The following is a 24,490-nucleotide window of genomic DNA, read 5'->3' on the forward strand; positions in this document are numbered from 1 at the left end:
TACGTCTACTTCTACAGAGCCTTTTGCGCTGGGCAGTTTCAGTGCTTTCTGAGCAAGGGTTTCATCTAATTCGCTGCTTGTTCCTTTTTAAGGGTTTCTTTACCATCCGGTTCGTACAATTCCACCCCGAATCTTTTCTACACTTCGCTACCGTTCTCCGATTCTCCACTCTACAGTTTCCCCTGGTTCCTTCGCGATCTCTACCGCGGCATCGCTCAGGCGCCGTTGGAGTTGGACTTTAGTGGTTATAGATCAGGCGGAACATTCGAGGCGGAAACGAAGGACGTGATTTTGAGAGTTGGAGTTTTGTGGGACCCGTCGGTTGAGAAGTCAGGGTTTTGTCGGTTTGAATTGGAGCTGAAGCAGGAGAGAATGGGGAGGAGAGTGGAGTGTTGTTGTTTTGTGTGATTTGGGTGTGGTGGTGTTTTTGGTGGCGGGAGGAGCGGGGTGGTTAGATTAATGTGAAGAATTGGAGATCTAGGGTTTACAGGCCTGGGCGTTGATTTGGGTATTGGGTCTTGCGATGGATGACAGAGAGATGGTGGATGCTGCGACTTTAGACCCTGAATTGTTACAACTCCAAGAGGTGTCGTCGTTTGCGGTGAAAGCGAGTCCACAACTGGCTGACGAGTTGTTTGCTCAGTGGCTTTCGCTTCCGGACACTGGACGACTGGTATGTGTTTTTTTTTTCTTCCTTTCTCTTCTTCTCTTCTGTACTGCTTCGTAATACACTCTTGTGGTTGAAGAAAAAATTGTTGAAAGAAAAAAAAACGAGACAAAACTTAGATAATTATCTGAATTATGGCCAGTAGTTCCACTAGATTCGGTGTTGTGGAATTTCAGTTTTGTCCATTTAACTAGTCCTGTAGTTCCAGTAGAAAGTTTAAGGAAACTCGGTAAATATTTTATCTGGAAGATTTCCTTTCCACGTTGACTTGAATTTGTTGGCGGTTTGGTTTCCACTTTGGCTTGAATTGGCTGGTTTTACAGTTGGGTTGGGATGTGTTTTATTGTGACAGGACAGTCTATTGTATATCATTTCTATAAGCGGTTGTTGAGGTTGCACAAATTATAACTGATGTGATTTTCTAACAAGTATGTGATATATGATATAGATTGTAGTGGCACTGAAAATGGAAAAGTGGAAGGGAAAATTGCTTTGTAGTTCTGAGGAAGGGACAGTTCTGTTGTGAAGGTAGGATGTTGCTATCAAATGGTAAAGACAGATGTGGAATAGTACAAATAAAGAAGCCATGTGATAATTGACTGGGTAACATTTAATTTCCTTTTGTTTTGTGCTTCTTATATGAACATTGGGGTTATCATGGTGAAAATATACGTTTGCATAAATATAATGAAAGCATTCTGCTGGTTAACATAATAATGGAATTGAACATGTTCCTGCTTTTCATCTCACCACGGATTTAATATTAGTTGCTTAACGCCTTGTCGAGATGTGAGCAAGTTGTAGATACATTCCTAATGTTGCAAATAATGTTGTTACTTCCTCCCAATTTACAGTGGAAAGGAGGAGTTGAGCATTAAAGACTGTTTTTGCTTTGACCCTTTTCTGATTCTTTATGGCAAAGGATTTTCACTAGAGTGGGTTTATTGTGGATAGCATCTTGAAATGCTGGTTCTCTGTTTGTTTACTTGGGTGCACCTCCTTGTTGTTGGGCACCAATAACAAAAATTGAATCTTATATTTATTTATTTTCCTATATGAAAGATTCTATAGTTGTTATTGCCCATATAGGAGTTTCAAAAGAGGAGGTGGAATCAAAATGTTCACTTGCATTGCTTTCACTTGTGTGGATGGAAAGAAATGGTTGAATATTCTTTTTTAGGAAAACCCCAAATAAGAGGAAGAGGCTTTGGATAAGACGATAAGTGGGTTCTTACCTTTCCACTGGTCTTTTAATCCTAAAGATTTGAAGGAGTGCTTCTTAAATTGGTCTTAAGAGTTGCAGTCACGACTTGTGAGTTTGGAAGATGTCATTTGTCTACCATTTCCTAATGGACACCTACACCTACACCTACAAATGGGTGAATTGAATTTGATTGTTGCTCCTCAAAAGACAAATTGATCCATGTGGCATATTTAGATACCATTCTCCGAAGTAGTGTTTTGTTTCTTTGATGCCAGTAGCGTGTGGTAGTGTCATTAAAGTGGGAGCTTATTGCCTTCTTGAACGAATTAGAGAAAGCAATAATTAGAGTTAAGATATGTTGAAAGGGACTTCTTATTTGTGATAAGTTGGCTTTTTCCTTCCATATTCCATGTTGTTGGAGGATCAAACATCTTAGAAGAGAGTAAGGTTTTTAAAGGCAATTGAGTTGTCTTGTCATTCCTTTTTTTATTTTTTTTCTTTGTTAGTAAATTCAATACATTAATTATTTAAAAAACGTGCTATGCTAAGAATGGTGAGTAATAATAAATAATGTGCTATGCTAGGTATGATGAGTTATATATTAAATATTTGTATTTTATCATGGAGCCGTTGTTGGGTTTTTCTTTCTTGAGTTAGCATGGTGCACTCTTTAGTAAGAGGAAATTTCTTGAGTTGGCATTGTTCATTTGTGGGGAAGAAGCAAAAGAAAGCATGGATGATCGCTCCTTTGTATTTATTTTGCAAAGTTTTCAAAGGCGAAAGCATAAGGTGAGGTGTTTTTATGCCTTTGAGGCAAGGCGTAAACCTCAAAGTGTTAAGGCGTAAGCCTTTTGAGATTATCATTTTTATAATAATTAAATATTAAAATATAATTTAAAAATGTGTAAAATATTTAAAAGATAATTGAATTATATAAATTTTTGGAATAAATATTAAATCAATTACATAACCTTTATTTAGAACATAAAAGAATAAAATTTCAATTATATAATGAAGTTCAAATTCTACAAGTTCATATTCTAAATAATTTAAAAATTAAATCAATTGTCTAATTTTTTTTCTATTTGAAAAAAAATAATAACTAAAGAAATTTACAAATCAAAATAAAATCAATTATCTGATTTTTTTTTCCTATTTGAAAAATTCAATCATTTAAATTTTTTAGGATTTTCTATAAAATTAATTATAGAAAAAGAAATTCAATTTTATCTAGTTTGCTATTTTCCTATATAGAAAAAGGGGGAAAAAAGGAGGTCGGCCTCATAAAACAAGGAGATCGATACGCCTTTTGAAAAAAAAGAAAAAAGAAAAAGATAAGGAAAAAAACTAATAGGTGTGAAATAAAACATTATTTAAGATTGAAAAAGAAAAGAAAAGGGAAAAATATAAAATGAAAAAATAAGATATAAAATCGATTTGGGAGAATAAAAGAAATTAGAATGAGAGAGAAGAAAATAAAGGAGAATGAAGAGAGAGAAGAAGGAAGAGCTGAGGACCATACTTGGATATCTTGTTGGAGTAACGGGAAGATGTTGAAGCTACCTACACCAGAGTGAGTTGCTGCTGACAATCCATCAACAGTGAGTTAAGAGTTAGGGTTCTTTGTGTTTTCTCCTTTAGTTGCACTTTCTACAGGCTCTTTTGGTTAAATGACAACCCTTTTTTGTTTTTTTTTTCTAGTCGCAACAACAAAAAAACCACAGGCTTATGCCTTAAGCACTAACACATTGAACATGCACTGGAAGCGCGCCTTAGATACACTCTGACTCTAGAGGTGTACGCCCTTTGGGAGTCTAGCACTTTTGTGAATGCTTCAAGGCATTTTAGAAAAGCTTAGCCTTAAGGTGTGCCTTGAAGTGTGTCTTACCAACGCCTTTGAATACATTGCTGTTTTGGACATTATGGAAGGAGAAAAATAAGAGGCTGTTTGAAAATATAGAACAATTGAGTCAAGTTATCAAATCTTCTTTTATGTGTATCTTTTTGGATCAGGTCAGAGTGTATATAGATGACTATTCCTTAACCATGATAGGCTTTGTAGATTGGTTGGGTAATAAGGGGACGGAGGTTGTTTTTTACCTTATTGTCTTCCTTTTTGCTTTTCAGTTGGTGCTTATTGTATGCATCATGTGAACTTTGATGGACAGTTTTAAAAGGTGCACCTAAGGTGCAAAAGTCTCCTATAGCTTAGGTGTAAGGCGCAACACTAGGTGCATGCTCGGGTGAAGTGAAAACTAACCTAGCATGCATTTCGATTTTTTAAAAAATGATCTAAAATCTAATTCAATCAATAAAAAGTTTAAGATTCCAAACATTTAAAAGAAGCATTAAACAAAAAAGTAATGAAATTATATAGATTTCAATTTGCTATTAAAAATTTCAACAATAAAAGTGTTTAAAAAGGAAAAGTTAAGTAGAGGAGAATATTTGAACGATGTTTCTAATGTGCTTATTTTAGATTGTTTGGCAAGAGCAAAATTGTAGAATATTTGAAGATTTGGTATACTTGGATCAATCACTTGAAGAGTCTATTTGTTCTCTTTTTTAGTCAAGAAACTCATTGCATGATGGTGTTTTGTCCTTATTAAATTTCATCGATCTTTTGAACTCTTTCTAGTTTTCTTTTCTTATCTTTTGACTCACTTTGTGTACTTGTGTTCTTGGGTGATGCCCCCCTTTTTGTTATGGACTTTTTTGAATATATTCTCATTTTCTTATATATAAAAAAAATGCACTTGTTCACTTAGTTTGAAAAGTGAAGACTTAGACATTAAGTGGATGATTTGATAACCTTTCATCATCACCTAAATAAACATCATCTAGAAGATAATGGTCCTTTTCTAAGTTGTTGCTAATTAGTATTTTCCCTTGGTGACTATCAACCATACAAAAGCATTTCCTAATTGGGTGCATTATAACATGAAAAGATCATTGAATATATGGTAGTTAGACACATGCTATATTCACGGTTGTGATGATTGATGAAGCCAAATATAGAGGTTGTTTGTATAAAATATTGGCATGATTAGATGATCTTAAACTGTTGGTTTTATATAACTCACACTTTTCTCTGGTACTCTCCCACCTTTCAAAGGAACAAATCTATTGTTTTTAATTGATATCTTGGCTAAGGGATGGGGATTGTAGCCATGTGATTTTTCCTTTCTAGTTCTCTTTCCTTTTTCATGTTTTGGCACTTGCTATATACTTTCCATTTGTCTGGGTTAGGTAGTTGATCATTAATCTATTTCCCTTGCATATAAAAAAGGGTTGGGTGTTTAGACATAAGTATAAGAGGCTTATCATAATTGCCTCATGATCAAACTAGTGGTTGAATTAAAAAGGAAGCACGTATACTATCATCTTGCACTATACATGGAATACCTAACCAAATATTCTCAGAGTGAAGAGACCTTTATTATTATTATTATTATTTATTATTTTTTAAACTAATGTTGGAATTTGTTTCATATTTAATGGAATTTTCTTAATAGAAAAATTAGTCCTTTAAAATCATAACTAGGGCTTCAAATTTGAATTGAAGCAAAAAGCCAACCTAAATAAGGCCTAAGAATCATAGGAAAGTAAGGCCTTTGGCTCATCTTTTTCAAGATCAACCTTTAGTTCCTTTATTGCCGTATTGATTGACTTGATATTAGCTTGCAAAGTGATGCTTGAGTTTATAGCTTTTGTTTTGATATGCTACCTCTCTTGATTCATGTTTTGCATTGTTATAGTTCTTTTGAAAGATAAATCATCTTTCTTGTACTTTTGTTTTCATTTTCTATAAAAAGAATTGTAGAGGTTTTCCTAAGGAGAACAATGCTATATGGCACAAGGTCATTCTAAGTATTTTTTTTTTATAGTTGAACAAAATAAATAAATTAAATGTGCTAACTGAATGTGTGCCAGAGCACCCAGATCTTATATAAAGGGAAGGTCATTCTAAGTACTTATGGGCCACATTTTAATGTTGGGATATCAACACTATTGTCAGTTAGTTACATTTTTTTTTTCTATTGTTCTTGGAAAGCTATTGCTCAGATCTTTCTAATCTCTCTTGTTTCATTCCCTTTTTCGTGGGTAATGGTATAAGAATTTGTTTTTGGGAAGACATTTGGTGTGGTGATCTACCCTTTCATCTTCAATACCCAAATCTTGTTAGGGTGGTAAGGACAAGAGATTCTTCTATCTATTCTATTTTGTATCTTTTCCCTTTCCCTGTCTTGGAGTTTTAAATTTTTCAAAACTCTTGAGTATTTATTACCTTTTTACCTTGATGTGATGGTTTAGTCCTTGACTTCTTCAAACTTGTTCTCAGTGAGTTTATTCTCTAAAACCTTGTCTCATTCATACACTTTTGTGCCTTTTGCTTTGACTAACTTAATTTGGAAATCTAAGGCATCTCCTAAAGTAAAGGCTTTTATGTGGCTTGTGGCTAGTAAGAGGCTTAATACCAATAATATGCTTCAAAAGTGGAGTCCTTCAAAGCTCTTTATTGGGAGTGGTGTGTCATATATCAATTGATTGCACAATAGCTTTGGGTTTGTGGCATGAATTGTTCATCCTTACTTGATTAACTAGGTCACGCCCTTTATGGTGACGTAGATGATGATCATTTCTTTCACAAGCTTTTAGTGCTTTGAAGACAAGTTTTTATGGAGTATTAGTAGCCTTAATTTTATTTGGATGATATGACAAGAAAAAATGCAAGGATTTTTAGGATGTTTTGAGGGCAACATATGCAATTTGTGACTTGTTTAACTCTTTTTCCTCTCTTTGGGCCTTTGTCATTGAAGCCTTCACAACCACTTTCTTGAGCCTTATATTACTAAATTGGCGTCTTGTACACAAGTCGAAGAGGTTAGCTAAGAAGACCTCAAGTATGGTCATTACTAGTTGAAGTGTTCATCAAGTTAAACATTTATGGATGTTCTTTGGGTACCTTGGGGCAACTTGGAATTTATGGGGTGATTAGAGATTGTTAGGGTGCATGATATAAGCTTATTCTAAACCTGTAGGTAAGGTTTTTGCTATTGAGGCTAAGATTTTGGTTTTGCTATAAGGTCTTGTTCAGGCTAAAGCTTTGGACTTGTCCATTCTTGTTGTGAAGGGAGATTTTGTTATTGTCATTTCTTTGGTGGCTAAGAATGAAAGATGTTTATGGAGGTTTGACAAGTTGCTACACCAAATATTTGATATTGTTATATAGTTGGATGCTTCATTTGTTGGGTTCCTTGGTTAACCAATCAAGTGGCGGGCTTTTTTGCTAACATAGGAGCAAAGCATTTGATGTCTTTTCTTAGATGCTTTTTTTTTTTTTTTTTTTTTTTTGCGTTTTTAGAATGTAATTAGTGTTTTTTTCTTTTCTTTTTTTGGCCCATAGAGTTTTGTAACCTTTTTTCGTTGATCAACTTGTATGGCCTTTTGTTAAGGAGGTTTTTCTCTTATTTTGATCAGATTTGTATATTATGGAAGGGTGTCTTGTCTTTCGATTTATTTAATTAATAAAAAGATCTAGTGTGTTTATGATAAAAGAAATTTAAGGAAGTAGACTTTTTTTTTCCCATTAATTTCTTTACATGGAAAAAAGTTTAGTTTTAGACTCATGTTATAGATTTGAAGATACCATGAAGGGAAGAGATTTATCTTGTTATTAGGTGAACTTTGCATTTGGTCAAGCAAAGTATGAAATCATATGTTGGTTATAGTAACAATGTAAAACTAAGAACATAGGATAAGACTGGAAAAGATACAAAGAGATTTTCTGTGGGGAGGAGGCGCTCTTGAGCAGAAACCTCACTTAGTAAGGTGGTCGATTGTGTGTGATGATAAAGGTAAAGGAGGGTTGGGGGTAAAGAGTCTTGGGTTGTTCAATAAGGCTCTCCTAGGAAAGTGGGCATGGCGTTTTGCTAACGAGAAAGCGGCCTTATGGAATCAGGTGATTAGAAGGAAGTATGGGGAGGAGAAAGGAGGATGGAGATCTTGTGAGATTAGGGAGGCTTATGGGGTTGGTTTGTGGAAAGCTATAAATAAGGTGGGACAATTTGTAACCCCTTTTTTTGGCTATGAGGTGGGGGATGGTAAGAATGTGAGGTTTTGGAAAGATAAGTGGTGTGGTACCAGCCCTTTAAGCGAGGCTTTCCCTTCTTTATTTTCCATAGCAACGTCAAAAGAGGCATGGGTAAATGAATTGTGGACAGCCGAGGGGGATAGGAGGGGAAGTTGGACTCCTACTTTCAATAGGCCGTTTAATGATTGGGAATTGGAAGAAGTGGGAAGGTTACTTAGGTGTTTGGAAGGAAAGATGGTAAGGGTCGATGAGGAGGATAGGGTGAGATGGGTGGAATCAAAGGATGGGTTTTTTCGGTAAAGTCCTTGTATAGGGCAATGCAGCCGGTGTCGTCAGCTTGGTTTCCTTCAAAGATTATTTGGATGTCTTATGCTCAACCCAAGATAAGCTTCTTTGCGTGGGAGGCGTCGTGGGGTAGAGTCCTAACTTTGGACCGTCTGCAAAAGAGAGGTTGGGCTTTGGCAAATAGGTGCTTTCTTTGCCAAAAGTGCGGGGAGTTGATTGACCACCTCCTCCTTCATCGTGAAAGAACAAGGGAGGTGTGGACCTTGCTCCTCTCTTTTTTTGGAGTCTCTTGGGTTTTTCCGCATTCGGTTAAGGAAACTCTAATAGGTTGGAGAGGTTCCTTAATGGGCAAGAAGAGGAAGGTGACGTGGCTTTTGGGACCGTTATGCTTGTTTTGGGTCATTTGGAAGGCTAGAAATTCAATTGCTTTTGAGGACGGGGTGCTATCTATACAAAAGCTGAAAATTTCCTTTGTGTATTTGCTATGGTCGGAAACCAAAGTGTGGATAAAAGATGGTCCTTCGACCTTATTAGATTTTATAGATTGGGTGTGCATGTATTAAGGAAGAGGAGGGTTTTTTGTGCTTTCATAGAGGGGTGGGTTCTTTTGTAAGGGGGTGAGTCGTTTTTTTCTATACTGTAACTATTTGTGTCGCTTCTTTAGCGTCTCTTTTTCAATACATATATCACTTACTGATCAAAAAAAAAAAAAAAAAACTAAGAACATAGGAGGATATTTAGAAATATGAATAGTAACCTTTTTAGACAAGAAAAAAAAGGCAAAAGTAAACAAGCTTAATATATGATTAGTGGAAAATCATATATTATAATTGATCAAGTTTTTATATCATGGGGAGTATTTCTCATCTTCTTATGTTTTTATTCACTTTAATTAATATATCTTTTGTTTTTGATAAAAAAAAAATTATTAGTGGAAAATTTTATTGGCTTATATATCATTACACTAGAAAATGCTCTTATGGGACCTAAGAGAGGATTCTTCCATGGACCAAAATTTGTTTATAATGACACACTTTGCTTTTAGAAAACACTACAAGAAACACTCCACTTCTACAAAACACTAGGACAAACACTTCATTTCTATAAAACACGATTGCAAGAACTTTGTAGCTAAAATATTTATATGTATAGTGATAGCTTTGAAGTATTGAAGTTACTGTGTTTATATGAACTATAATTTTTGAGTGTTGGAGCTCAAAGGTTTTCATGGTCATTAGAATCCTTGTTTCATGAGAGGTTGCTAGGATTGGATGTATGGGATGGTGGTGGTCTTCAAACTTATAACATCGGAATGGATAGGTTTGATTTGCCTATCAGGAAAAAAAAAAGTGGATGGAATTGATTCCTTTTGGTGGAAGGCGTCTAGAAAGGGGCTTATCTGTTAAATCTTTTTTTGGAGCACTCTCCTTTGGTACCATGTTTTCATTCCCATTCATCTTGGTGCAGTGTTGTGGTGTGAAACTAAGAAACATTTTTTTTGCTTAGGAAGTAGCAATCATGTATTCCTGCATTGCAAGTTCATTGAATTTTTAGAGGCATTTAGCATCCTCTATTTTGGCATTTCGTGAATGCTACTTCTTACATTGAAGGGTCATGCCTTGACTTCTTCATATAAAGGATGCAAATATAAAGAAGGGGTGGTTTAATGCTTTCCATAGTTTTCTTAATGAGATTAAAGGCACATCTAAGGTGCAAAAATCTCCTATAGTTTAAGCGTAAGGTGCAATATAAGGCAAGTGCTTGAGTGAAGTGAAATGTGATATAGAACGCATATCAATTTTATAAAATATGACCCAAATTTCAAAAAAAATGGAGGAGAGAGAGAAGGAGAGAGAGAGGGCTAGAGAGAGAAAGATCGCGAGAGAGGGGGAGAGCGGTGGCGATGAGGGGTCGACGGAATTCGCAGAAGGCGCGAGCCATGCGAGGCCTGGGAATAATGTCAAGAGGGGTGGATTCGGCGTGGAATCGAAAAGATTCGAGGTCGAGGTGGAGGAGAGGAGAGGTAGATTGCATGCTACGATTGTGGAGAGGAAAGGTGGGATCTCGTCGTGGGTCAGAATAGGTCCGATGAGCCTCGGGATAGTCTTTGAATGTTTGAATCTGAGTATTGAGGACCGACGAATGGGTAGGTGGGCAAGAGAGTGGAAGGAAAACGGGAGGATGTATTCTCTGTCACGCGATTACAACAGAGGGGGCTGCTTTCTTCGTTTGGGAGTTGTGGATTTGGAGGGAAAGAGGTTTAGTGTCTATATCCCTAGAGGAAAAGGAGAAAAGGGCGGATGGGCTTCAATGGCGGACACACTGAGGAGTTTGGGCTGCGAAGAAAGTTGCCCTAAAAACCAGAAGGCAGTTGTGTCCCGGACGAAGCCGAACATGGTGAAGTCTTTTGTGGAGGCGACCAAAGTGGCGAAGGAAAAGGAGAGAGCAGCAGCTAGGGTAGATATTACTACGGAAGAGGTGGGAAGGAATTTATCCAAACTTGGTCATTGTATTGTTGGGACTTGGAATCACAATGCAGCGAAGGGTGATGATCTTAGAGGATGGGGATCCCAGCTAACGAGAATATGGAGGTTAAAAGGGAGTTTAGGGTTGGCTAAAATGGAGAGGGGAAAGGTGTTATTGGAGTTTGAGATCCCGGCAGAGGCGGAGCAAGTTTCAAAGATGGGAAGTATTTTTCTTGGGGGGGGTAGATCTCCGTTTAGAGAAGTGGAATCCGGAGACGGGATGTTTGAAGGAAGGGGAAAGGAGCAACGAAGCGTGGGTGCGGGTAGTTGGGCTGCCTGTCTCCATGTGGGATCGGGATATTCTGAGGAAAATTGGGGACGCGTGTGGGGGCTTCCTTGCGATTGATCATCAAACGGAAAAAATGGAGGATTTACAGTGGGCACGCCTCTTGGTGAAGCGGAATGGTGGGTCTCCTCCCAGCTTAGTGGAGGTTTGGATTGAGGGGTTTTGTTACGAGGTTACCTTATGGTGGGAAATCAGGCCAGTCATCAAAGTTCCGGCGACTGGAAAGAGAGGGAAGACCGTCGTGACAGATGCGAAGGAAGGGGGTGACGCGAGTGCACGCGCGGGGGGGCGCGTATTGGGGGCGATGGAGGGTTCAAGGCTCGAGGACTGCCTGATGTCTGAGGATGGGACACAGAGTCAGGTCAGTGGGTCGGGTCAGAACCCGGATCCAAATCGGAGCGAGGACGGGCTGGGTTTGTTGGGCCAAGCTTCATCTTCTAGTGGGCCTAAAGATTTCACTTCCACTGGGCCAAGTTCGTTTGGGCTGGTGTTTTATGGGAATGGAAATGGGAAGCCCAAGGAAAAGGCCGGGCCTTTGGGTTTACTAAAAAGGGATGGGCTTGCCTTTCGAAGCTCATCTCCTCCTGCTTCTTCTAAGGCCCAGACGGAGAAGGGCTTCTCTGCTATGGTGCGCAGTCGAGGCCCTCTGAGGAGCCCAGGCGTGGGCATTTCCAACTGCTGGGGGAAGGATGACCAGTGGGGGCTAAGATGTGGAGACGAGACAGAGTGGGGGGGGATCTCCAGCACCGATAGCGCTCTGTTGGAGGAAGACGCAAGGTATGTTCCGTCCTCCTCTGGAATGGTGACTTTGGACCCTTCTCCTCCTTTCTTTTCTTCTTTTGGTCGGACCCCAAGGAAGGAGTCTTTCGACCGTTCTGGAACTTTAGTGGAGTCAATCAAGGAGGATTGCCTATGCAAAGAAATTGGGCATTCACAGCAGTTTGCGGGGAAGTGTTGGGACTTGGTAGAGATCAGTAACGATAGCATGGAGGATGATAGAAAGGCTCTGTGCCTAGCCCGGCCTATTTCTCAAGAAGAGGGTGCATGGGTGGATGAAGGATGGGAAGAAAGTGAGTTGGCTAGGTTCAGTCATTTCCTGGGATTTTCAACAGAGGGCCTAGAGAAAGACATTCTGGAGTTCATGGTTAAAATTAGAAAGAGAAGAGAAAGAATTCACAGCAAAGCTATGTTGGAGAAATCGAAATTTGAAAGGGAGTTGAGAAGATTAGAATGCTCAGTCAACTATGAGGGGGGGAAGAAGAGAAAGGGTACTGTGCAAGGAAGAGGGTGTCAAATTATGGAAGTCCAATGAAAATAAGGCTTTTGAGCTGGAATGTACGCGGGGTCAATGATAGTTCCAGGAGGAAAGTGATTAAAGCTCTGATTAGAAAGCAAAAAGTTGACTTGTTTTGCATCCAGGAAACGAAAATTCAATCCATGAATGAGGGTATGGTTAGGAGTTTGGGGGCAGGGAGGTTTCTGGATTGGGGTGCCTTGGAAGCTCAAGGAACAGCAGGAGGGATTCTAATTTGCTGGGACAAAAGAACCCTAGAAATCCTTGAGATGGAAATGGGCCAATTCACAATTTCCTGCAGACTTAGGAATGTTGAGGATGGGAAGACCTGGATTTTTACGGGTGTGTATGGGCCGTTTTCCAAGGATGACAGGGACACCTTCTGGGGGGAGCTTGGGGCGATTAGGGGAATCTGGGATGATCCTTGGTGTGTTGGGGGTGATTTTAACGTCACTCTAAACCTTGGGGAAAGGAGTAATCAGGGGAGGCTGACTGGCGCCATGAGAAGATTTGCCCAGGTGACTGATGAGTTAGAGCTTTTGGATATTCCGTTGCATGGGGGGGTGGCTTCCTGGAGTGGGGGAAGGAATAACCAAGCATGGGCTAGACTGGACCGGTTTCTAGTGACCCAAGATTGGCTGGACTGCTTCAGTGGGGTCCTTCAGTGCAGGCTGCCCAGACCCGTTTCTGATCATTTCCCCATCATACTGAAAGGTGGGGGGGTAAGAAAGGGCCCCTCCCCTTTTAGGTTTGAAAACATGTGGCTCAAAGTTGAGGGGTTTAAGGACCTCCTTCGGGGGTGGTGGCAGGAGGCGGGGGGGAGGGGGAGGGCTAGCTTCAGAGTGGCTTCAAAATTGAAGTTTCTGAAGGATAAAATTAAATCTTGGAACAGGGAAGTGTTTGGGAGGGTGGAAGTCAACAAAAATCTAGCCTTGCAACAAGTAGAGTTTTGGGATAGGGTGGAGAGTGGCAGGAGCCTAACTGAAAGGGAGTCAGAACTGAAAACTGAGGCTAAGGAGGCCTTCAAAAATTGGGTTCTTCTGGAAGAAACGCATTGGAGACAATCTTCTAGGGAGTTGTGGCTGAGGGAAGGTGATAAGAACACGGGTTTCTTTCACCGGATGGCTAATGCTCATAGAAGAAATAACTCCATGGATAAGATTAAAATCAATGGGAGGTGGTTGGAGGAGGAGAGGGAGGTGAGAGAGGGGATTGTGAATGCCTTTCAGCAGTTGTTGTCAGAGGATCAATCATGGAAATCTGATATAGAAGGGCTGCAGCTCAAAAGTTTAAACCATGCTGAAGCTGAAGGTCTGGAGCAGCCCTTTACTGAGGCAGAGATTCATTTGGCTCTGATGGGTATGAATGGCGATAAGGCCCCAGGCCCGGATGGGTTCACAGTGGCCTTTTGGCAGTTCTGTTGGGAGTTCGTGAAGGAGGAAATTGTGGACGTGTTCAAAGAGTTCTATGAAGACAAGTCGTTTGCTAAGAGCCTCAACTCTACTTTTCTGGTCCTCATTCCTAAGAAAGGGGGGGCTGAGGATTTGGGGGATTTCAGACCAATCAGCTTGCTTGGGGGTGTGTATAAGCTCTTGGCCAAAGTGCTGTCCAATAGAATTAAGGGGGTGCTAGACAAGGTGGTTTCGCCGGACCAAAATGCCTTTGTGAAGGGAAGACAGATTTTAGATGCTTCACTCATAGCCAATGAGGTAATTGACTATTGGCTTAAACGCAAGGAGAAAGGGGTGATATGTAAACTGGACATTGAAAAAGCCTATGATAGTATCAATTGGAACTTCCTCATGAAGGTCATGCGGAAGATGGGCTTTGGGGACCGGTGGTTGAAATGGATTTGGTGGTGTATTTCAACGGCAAGCTTTTCTATTCTGGTCAATGGGGTGCCGGCTGGTTATTTCTCCAACTCTAGGGGGTTACGCCAAGGTGATCCACTCTCCCCCTACCTTTTTGTGCTGGGCATGGAAGTTCTAAGCGCTATGTTGAGAAGGGCTGTTGATGGGGGCTTCATTTCAGGTTGTAGCATCCAAGGGAGGGGGGGAATGGAGTTAAATGTGTCCCATTTACTTTTTGCTGATGATACGATTATTTTCTGTGAAGCAAGGCAAGATCACATTACTTACCTAAGCTGGATTTTGGTATGGTTTGAGGCAGCCTCTGGTCTTAGAATAAATCTTGCTAAAAGTGAAGTAATCCCGGTTGGAGAGGTGGAAGACATTGAGATGTTGGCGGTGGAGTTAGGGTGTAAAGTGGGGACCCTCCCTTCGGTTTATTTGGGGCTGCCTTTGGGAGCCAAGCATAAGGCCACGGCTATGTGGGATGGGGTTGAAGCAAGAATGAGAAGAAGGCTTGCACTGTGGAAAAGACAATATTTGTCAAAGGGTGGGAGGATTACCCTCATCAAAAGCACTTTGGCCAGCATGCCGATTTACCAATTGTCTCTTTTTCGCATGCCTAAGCTGGTTGTTAAAAGGCTTGAAAAGCTTCAAAGGGACTTTCTTTGGGGAGGGGGAAGTTTGGAAAGAAAGATTCATCTTATCAACTGGGCGGTGGTGTGTACCCATAAGGAGAGTGGGGGCCTAGGTATTCGGAAAATTGATCTTTTGAATAAGGCTCTTTTGGGGAAATGGATTTGGCGGTTCGCCATTGAGGAAGACTCCTTTTGGAGAAAGGTGGTTGGGGTGAAGTATGGTCGATTGGGTTTTGGTTGGAGAACAAAGGAGGCCCGCGGAACGTTTGGGGTGGGGGTTTGGAGGGATATCTTGAAGGAGTCGTCTTGGTGTTGGGATAATATTGAATTCAAAGTGGGAAAGGGGACTAAGGTGAGTTTCTGGACTGACCATTGGTGTGGTAATGAGGAGCTGGCGCAAACTTTTCCTCAGTTGTTTGAATTGGCAGTCCAAAGGAACGCCTCGGTAAATGAGATGTGGGATTCTAGCCTCGGCCAAGGAGGTTGGAATATAAGACTCTCCAGAAACCTTAATGATTGGGAGCTGGACGCTTTGGGAGAGTTGCTACAGTTGTTAAGGGATCTGAGGACTTCTCTTGAAGAGGATGCAGTGATTTGGAAAGGAGAGAGTCATGGCCTCTTTCGGATTAAAGATGCCTACAAGCTTTGGCAGGGTCTAATGTCATTAGCTTCCCGAAAAAGGGCATTTGGGTGGATAAGGTTCCAACCAAAGTTGCTTTTTTTGCTTGGGAGGCGTCTTGGGAGAAAGTTTTAACTTTGGACAAGCTTCAAAGAAGGGGATGGCAGTTTCCTAACAGATGTTTTTTATGTGGTTGTGAAGAGGAAAATGTAAATCATATACTTTTACATTGTACAGTTGTAAGGGCTCTCTGGGAGATTGTCTTGGCCTTGTTTGGGGCTAATTGGGTGTTCCCAGAGAAAGTCAAAGATATGCTTGTCAGTTGGAGGGGCCCTTTTGTGGGGAGAAAGAGGAAAAGGATTTGGACTTCCATTCCGCTGTGTATTTTTTGGACGGTTTGGAAGGAGAGAAATAGATTAGCGTTTAGGGGGGGCTCTCTAGCTATTCAGAAGCTAAAGAATTCTTTTGTTTGTAACTTGTGGAGTTGGGCTAGGGTGTATATGGGAGAGGAGTCCTCTTCGCTTATAGGTTTTTTGGAATGGCTCGCTACTCCTTAAGGGGTGGTGAGTATTGGTTGTTGGTTTGGCTACTGTGTATACGTCCTGTATGCCTTGTGGCTTTTTGCCTTTTTTATATATGCGCGCACTTATCAAAAAAAAAAATATGACCCAAATTCTAATCCAATCAATAAAAAATTATGATTTCAAACATTTAAAAGAAGCATTCAACAAAAAGTAAAGAAATTATATAAATTTCAATAATAAAAGTGTTTTAAAAAGAAAAAGTAAAGTGGACCATGCATGCTTCTCCAACAAGGCACATGCCTTGGCAAACAAGGTGTTAAAGCACACCTTTTAAAACTATGATTTAGAGTACCTTGAGACCTTGTTTTCTGAGTTTATGTAGCCCTTTGTAGCCTGTGTGGGGATAAAGCCACTGGGCCATGGTGTCTCCACAACCTTTTGACAATTTTGTTGGGACTTTGCAAAATATGAGGTGATGGGATTGTTTAGGGAGTTCTACAAGCAAGACCCTCTTAAAAGAAGCTTAAATGCAACTTTTTTAGTGTTAGTCCCTAAGAAAGGGGGAGTAGAGACTAGAGGATTTGAAAGACTTCAAACCAATAAGTTTGGTGGTGAGGTTATGCAAACTTTTGGCTTATCTGCATGCTTTGTGGAGGATAGAAAAATTTTGCATGCAACTCTTATAGCAAATGAAACAGAGACTAAAAGCTGGGAGAGTTTTAATATGAAACACAAACTACTTCTTTTTGTTGCTTTTTGTTAATGTATCATATTATTATGTTCTTATGTCAGTCTCCCACCTATTGTTTGCTGATGATACTCTCCTTTTTTGTGAGGATGATAGGGATCAGCTGATATTTTGGAAGTGGGTTGTTATTTGCTTTGAAGTAGTTTCAGGTCTAAAAATTAATTTGCAGAAAAGCGAAATTATTCCAATTGGGGGAGTGGAAGAGGTGGATAGAGCTGCTGCAGTTTTCGGGTGTAAAGTGGGGAATCTCCCTACAAATTATCTAGGCCTACCTCTTGGAGCATCCCACAAGTCGTGTAGAGTTTGGGATGGGGTAGAAGAAAGATTCAAGAGAAAGTTGGCTATGTGGAAAAAACAATATCTCTCTAAGGGAGGTCGTCTTACCCTCATAAAGAGCACACTCTCAAATCTCCTTATCTACTTCATGTCTCTTTTTGTCATCCCAAGGAAAGTGAGACTTAGATTGGAAAAAATTCAAAGGGAGTTCTTGTGGGGAGATATGGAGGAAAGAAGGAAGATCCACTTGGTGAGATGGGAGGTTATTTGTAAAGATATGAGGCATGGAGGGTTGGGGTTAAGGTACTTGAAGGATTTCAATCATGCTTTGCTCGGGAAATGGCTATGGAGATTTCCTATAGAAAGGGAGAGTTTTTGGAGAAGAGTCATTGTTGGTAAATTTGGGGAGGTACAAGGTGGGTGGACCACTAGAGAGGTGAGAGAGTCTTACGGGACGGGCCTTTGGAAAGACATTAGGAAGGGTTGGGAGGAATTCTTTCTCAGAACTAGGATTCATATTGGAAATGGGAGACGAACCAGATTTTGGTGGGACATGTGGGTAGGAGATTCTAAGCTAAAGGATCTCTTCCCTTTGCTGTTTAGAATTGCAGCTAATAATTCTGCAATAGTGGCTGATCTGTGGGGAAGACAAGAAGGTGGAGGTGGGGGTTGGGAGGTGCACTTTAGAAGACCCTTTCAAGATTGGGAGTTAGAGGAGGTGAACCGCTTTTTGGGTTACATTTCTGCAGTAAGGGTGCAAGAAGGGGAGGATTTTCTGGTTTGGAAAATTGAGAGAAAAGGAACGTTTAAGGTAAACTATTATTATAGGTCTTTGAAGGAAGACAATAGCCCTTTATTTCCAGAAAAGGAGGTTTGGGGTTCGTATGCCCCTTTAAGAACTCGTTTTTTTGCTTGGGAAGCAGTTTGGGGTAAAATTTCCACTATAGATATGCTGATGAGGAGGGGTTGGTCTATGGCTAATAGATGCAACCTGTGCAAAGAAAATGAGGAAACGGCAAACCACATCCTAATTCATTGTGGTAAGACAAGGGATCTTTGGAACTTATTGTTTTCTTCGTTTGGGGTGGTGTGGGTGCTCCCGGATTCCGTGAGAAATTTGCTTCTTGAGTGGAAAATGAAAGGCATGGGGAAGAAAAGGAGTGTAGTTTGGAAAATGGCGCCTATTTGTCTGTTTTGGTGTATTTGGGGAGAGCGAAATCGAAGAACTTTCCTAGAGGAAGAGATGACAAATACGAGCTTGAGGAAACTTTTTCTTCGGTCCCTGCTTGAATGGTCTCAACAATTTGTGGACTTGGACTTGGACTATCTATCTTTTCGGAATTTGATGGGTGATAGGGTTGTTGCTTAGCTAATCCTTTTTAGACTTTATTTTTCTCTTGTTGCCTTGTTTTGGGCCTTCTTTGTATACAGCCTGTGTACTTAGGGAGCGCCCCCTGTTTTCTGGCCTTTTTTTAATCTAATGGTTCTCTTTGTCTATCAAAAAAAATGTTCTTATTGCTAAAAGTTTTTAATAAAATTTTGTTACTTTTAGATAATTAGATGAAATATTTATTATTTTTGTGTCACTTTAATATGTACCCTATGTTTTATTCTATTTCAATATCTTTCTTTGTTCTTCTCCTTATTTTACTCCTTTATAGGCAATATGTGGAATCTGTGTTTTCTAAAAATGTTCCTTATTGCTCTGACATAATTGCAGGTGAAATCTTTAATTAATGATGCAAAAGCTGGTGCTTCCTTCAATGCTTCTGTGAACTGTTCCAGTGCAAATTCTGCTGCAAATAATCCATTGCCTTCCCTGTTTCCTGCTGGCAGTGCTCCTCCCATTTCACCAAGAAGCGCGTCCTCTTCTCCACGTGTTTCAAAGCAGAGAACCAGCCCTTCTTCACTAGGCTCTCCACTAAAATTGGTCACTGAACCAGTTCGAGAACCCATACCTCAGGTTTGATTCACTTCTAATGTCTTTTGTGTCACCTACAGGAATAAGGGCTTTTACTTCCTGAATTTGAATATGCTGGTTTCCATTATTTGCTCAGGGCTAAAGAAACCAATTCTTTCGATGTTGTATGTTTTTATTTGTGTGCAGTTTTACTTTCAAAATGGTCGTCCACCTCCAAAAGAGCTAAAAGAACAATGTCTTTCTAGAGTCAATCACATTTTTGATGACCATTTGGATGGATTGCAAATAAATGGTGAGATGCATGTCTGATTTATGATACTCTCATTAATATTTTTGTAGATATGTTCTTGTAGCTCCATGCCAAAACCTAACCTAACCTAACCTAACCCACCATTACACTGGAAAAGAAGAAAAATCTTCTTCTCTTGGATGGAATAAGTGTTTTTTCTTTGGTGATGCAGAATTTAAATCGGTCACAAAGGACATATGCAGACTACCATCATTTTTCTCCTCGGCTCTTTTCAGAAAGATTGATACCGATTGCATTGGAATAGTGACAAAGTAGGCAATTTTACACATATCTTTATTTTTCCTCTGTTATGATTACTTTTACAGTTTATTTGCTCCCACATCATCTCTTTGTTAATTGATTTCTATGAGAGAAAATAGCTCTTTTAGACCTTTTTTTCTTGCTACTTCAGTTGTTTGGCAAGTATATTCTTCTTCCCCCCTCCCTCCCCTTTTCAGTGGGTTACTATTATTTCTTTTTCTGCCAATTATACTGCGTTGGCAATCAGAATCACAATAGAATTCTTTTTCTGCTTTTTGGTAAGTTAGTTATGGTTATTGGCTTGTATAACCCATGTGTATCCCTCTTCTCTCTCCTTTTTTTTTTTTTCCTTTTCTTCTCTAAAATGTTCACTGGAAAAAAAATTTCATCTTTGGAGTTCTGTTTGACTTGCATGTTGCAATGTCATTTGGTCTTTGTGAGATCTCTCCTCCATCACACCGCACCTCTAGAGAATTGGTTGCATTTTGCAATTGAGTTTGTCAAGGTGTCAGGTATTGTGGTTCTCTTTTTGACCTAAAATGGTAATCTGTGCTATGGAGGGAATAATATGTTTGTGGATTGATATTCTGACTTAATCAATCATTCCTCCTTAGATGATGTGTGATTGTACTCTTTTAATCGCATTTACTTATATCATGTGTGCTAAGTTTGCTCTTATGTTTGTAGGGATGCATTCATCAAATATTGGGTTGATGGCAATATGCTCACTGCAGATGCTGCAACACAAATATTTAGAATTCTAAAGCAACCAGATTGCAAATACCTTACTCAGGTTTGTTGTCAGACTGCAAAAGTTGTAGGCTGATTACTTGACTCTGTTTTTCATTCCATGCTTACATGTGGAACCTGGGTACAGGCCGACTTTAAACCTGTTCTGCAAGATCTTTTGGCTACCCATCCTGGTTTGGAATTCTTACAAAGCACACCTGAATTTCAGGAAAGATATGGTATGTACCGGATCAGTTGGCTAGTTCATTATGATTTTTTCTTCTAAATGGATGCAATTTTATCTGCATACTTCCTTGTCTGTCACCCCATTCTGTTTTTTTCGTACCTTTATGGGTATTTTATTGCCATGGTTCACATACTTTGACGTGTAAAAGGCTTCATCAGGGGTTGAGTTGGAGTTTATATTGTTCTATTCTGCCCAGCCAAATTTATATGGAAATCTAAAGTCCCATTTAAGGTTAAGGTTTTTGTTTGGTTAGTGGCACACAAAAAGGTAAATACCAACAATATGCTATAGTTGAGAAGACCTTTCAAATCCCTTAGGCTTGATTGGTGCGTTTTATGTAAGCAGAGTGGAGAATCTATTGATAATCTCTTTCTGTAGTGTTCGATAGCTCTAAGGCTTTGGCATTGTCTATTTAGACAAGTTGGGATTGATTGGGTTCCACCCAGGAGTATATGTGATATGGAGCTCTAGTAAAGGCATCATCCTTTGGCAAATAGCTAATCACACATTGCTTTGGATTGTGTGGTGAGAGAGAAATGGTAGAATTTGTTAGGATAATTGGAGGACGATAGAGGGGTTGTGAGATTTACTTCACTTCTATTCCTCTTTAGGGCCTCGTGCATTGATGCTTTTAAATGCATTCTTCTCAATGTTATCCAACTCAATTGGCTTTCGATGTGTAAATCAAAAGGGTTTGGAGATCCTTGAGAGAAAAGACGTTTGTAGTTTTAAACCTTTTGTGTAGACTCCTTTTATAGTAGAGGTCAATCATATTATGATCAAGTTTTTTTTGTAATTGGGGGGAGGATTCCTCATCCTTCTCATGCTTTCATTAATATAAATATATATATCTCTCGTTTAATAACAAAAAAAAAAAAAAATATTGTTGTATTGTAATAGAAAGATTTACGTTGTGTTTGTTTCTATAAAATTCCCTTATGTAAAGTGTTATTATTGTTATTTGATAAGAAATAATGATTTCATTGCATTGAAATATAATATACAAAGAAGGATGAGAAGTTCTTCCAAAAAGTGCACAATGCTCTATATGAAGTCTGATAAAAAGGTAGATAAATGTATACTAGTTCAAAAAGTTATATCTAGCTACAATTCAGGGAAGTATAAAATCTCCTATAAAAGAAACCATATGTCTAGCTCCACATGTAGCTTATGCATCTGCTGCTTGATTGCTTAAGCGAGGAGCCCAAGAGATGGAACATCCTTACTTATAAGAAATGTCAATAATTTGGCTCAACCATCCATCAAACTTCCATGGTCCTCTCTCTTTCTTATTTGTCCATGGTATGACAATAGTAGAATCATCTTTTACTAGAAAATTGGAAAGACTGGAAGCATTTGCCAGTAACAACCCTTCCAAAAGGGCAAGAATTTCTTCCCCAATGGCTAAACCCTGACTTGTAGGTTTAGAGAATGCTCTTAATACTTTGCCATAGTGATCTCTATGCAACCCTTCAATCACTAATTTCCTCGAGTTGCCCAAAGAGCATTCATCAAAATTTAGCTTTAACAAAACCCACTGGAGGTGATGCCCATTCACAAAGTGTCTCCTTAGTCAATCTAGTGGTTGTACAAACTATGTTCCAATCTAGCATAATGAGGTTCAAAAGGATACTTGCAAAAACTTCACTAGTAGAAGCTCATAGTGAAGGAGAGAAGTTAAACAAGTTCCAAGCTGCTTCTAGAGTCCTCAACCTATCCTAAAATCTCCTTGCATTCCTTTCCCACCAAATTGTCCAAATCACAGTGAGACAGCTAAAAAATCTTGCCTCAAGGAAGTCCCCCAAAACCTGTAAATGATATTATCAAAATCTCTTCCACTCTTCTGAGTAGAACTCAATCAATCCCCAAAAGTCAATAATCTACTTCATAATGTTAATGACGTAGGGCTATGTAAAAAAACCTGATTTGTAGGGTCCCCACTCGCCCTACACATGACACACCAGTTTGGGCTAAGCACATTGTATGGTTTTCTCTGTTGGAGCATGTCATTAGTAAAGTTCATATGGTTCTTACGCCCTACACATGGCACACCAGTTTGGGCTAAGCACATTGTATGGTTTTCTCTGTTGGAGCATGTCATTAGTAAAGTTCATATGGTTCTTACCATGTCCATTCTTTCTAGATGGAGTGTGAGAAATGGAGCACAAATAGTATGAAGTACGTGCTCTCTCTCTCTCTGTGATGTTTTCTGAGTAGAATTTCATGAGGTGGCCTATCCTACCTATCATGTATAGTATGGTAGAAGTTGGGTTTGGCTTGTCCAAGACCTCAATCTATCTGTACCCTGGTAGAGGTTGATTGAGTTGTTTCAACCCCTTAATCCAACATTAACTCGAGCTATCACAATACTAGCCTGATCACTCCCAAGGTCATGGTTGGGCCTGGTAGAGATGGGTCAGAATTTTTTGTTTTCATAATACATCCATTTTCTTGATAACATCATCAATCCACTTTGAGCCTTATGCATTGTGACTCCTTGGTAGTACGTATAATTTGAAAAAGCTTTTTGAGCTACTTTCTAGTCAAGACATTTCTTTTTATGAAAATGTTTGAAAAGAAGAAAAAATTATATTGAAGTTAGAGAATCATATTATTTTTGCAACCTTTTGAGTTGCGAATCTGAGTAAGCCTGAACAGCAAAGAGTACTTTCCTCCTACTTCTAGAATGTCAGAAAGCTGGAAAGACCTTTAAAGTTGATAGGGATGTATAGTTCATGGGACCAGTAATAATCTATAAGGAAAAAGGCTCGTGATTAACAAATGCGGCACAACTAACAGGTTCATATGATGCATCCTAGAAGTGTAGTCTGTGCTGTTTCTTTAATTTGTTAGATATTGGATTCTGTTTATTGCTCTCTGTGCTATATGCGTTTGATTCTTTTAAACAAAACCATTTCGACAATGTGTGTGTGTGTGTGCGCTTTCTTCTTTTTGTTTTCTTTTTTCGATATGATCTCTTCATTATTATGCTTGAGGTGTTCTTTTCTATTATATCTTGGATATGATTTGGTCATTAATTATGGTTGACACGCTCTTTATTGTTATTTCTTGGATATGATTTTATCATTATTTAGGTTGACTGAGACATACTATGCTGTAGGTTGGACCTTGGACACAGAGTTTCAGTTTTATTTTGGATATTTCCAACATAGTATGATTATTGTTGTTATTACTATTATAATTATTTTCTGTAAACAACTAGATATTTAACATTCTGCTACTGATATGCTTTCAAAATAAATTTGTGTGGTAATGGTCCAGCTGAAACTGTCATATACAGAATATTTTACTACATCAATAGATCAGGAAATGGTCGTCTTACTCTCAGGGAGCTGAAACGTGGAAATTTAATTGCTGCAATGCAACATGCAGATGAGGAAGAGGATATTAACAAAGTTCTGAGGTTGGTATGCTGGTGGTACTTTATGCATTGTTTACATTAGAACAGTAATCAGGAACTGTGACTTAAATTGTTGAAAGCAGGAAAATTTGATGTATATGAGCTCTGTACCCAAAAAAAGAAAGAAAGAGAGAAAAAATTGTGGTGCATAGAGGTTTCACAGACTAAGAAAGATTCTCTTTGATAGTGTTTCTTTTGGAACATGTAATCTCAAACTTTTAGTTTATTGGAGCTCTAAGCTCATAAACCTGATTTGCAAGGTGGCTGATTATAGTTAATTTGTTAACTCGCTCAATCTGAAAACCTTAAAAAAAGAAATAAAACTTCTTCTCCTTTGTTAAAGCAGTTTTGGCTTTGCTAGAAGGTGGGCCAATTTTTTGACTGACTTTAAAAAACAAACTGTATTATGTTTTGGCAAATTTTTCTTTATTTAGGCTAACCTAACACATTCTTGATACAATTCATATCATGTATTCTTAAAAGAGTATCTTAGTCGTACTACAACATGCTCCCATTTAGATAGGTGTTCATTTGTATTCATTTATAACAAAGGGGTGAAATGTTTTTTTATTATGTATTCTTCCCTTATAGTTTTAGAGATATTGTTGAGATTTG

The 24,490-nt window shown here is 39.0% G+C and overlaps 1 protein-coding gene across 4 annotated transcripts in view; it reads left to right on the forward strand.

Annotated features, from left to right (window-relative positions):
- The window catches only part of LOC100246385 (probable serine/threonine protein phosphatase 2A regulatory subunit B''delta), a 28,189-nt gene continuing 3,699 nt past the window's right edge, over window positions 1-24,490 (forward strand). Inside the window, exons 1-7 of one of the 4 annotated variants that reach the window (XM_002272358.5) lie at window positions 1-673; window positions 18,728-18,970; window positions 19,115-19,220; window positions 19,390-19,489; window positions 20,166-20,271; window positions 20,356-20,446; window positions 23,737-23,878. In XM_002272358.5, the coding sequence (XP_002272394.1) occupies window positions 524-673; window positions 18,728-18,970; window positions 19,115-19,220; window positions 19,390-19,489; window positions 20,166-20,271; window positions 20,356-20,446; window positions 23,737-23,878 (938 nt within the window). In that variant the 5' untranslated portion in view covers window positions 1-523. Of the gene's footprint in view, window positions 674-1,172; window positions 1,196-18,727; window positions 18,971-19,114; window positions 19,221-19,335; window positions 19,490-20,165; window positions 20,272-20,355; window positions 20,447-23,736; window positions 23,879-24,490 lie in introns of those variants that run through there. The other 3 variants (XM_010654084.3, XM_010654085.3, XM_059737968.1) reach the window with 3 other exon arrangements.

The sequence above is a fragment of the Vitis vinifera genome, chromosome 7 (assembly GCF_030704535.1).
Source record: "Vitis vinifera cultivar Pinot Noir 40024 chromosome 7, ASM3070453v1".
NCBI classification, from domain to species: Eukaryota; Viridiplantae; Streptophyta; class Magnoliopsida; order Vitales; family Vitaceae; genus Vitis; species Vitis vinifera.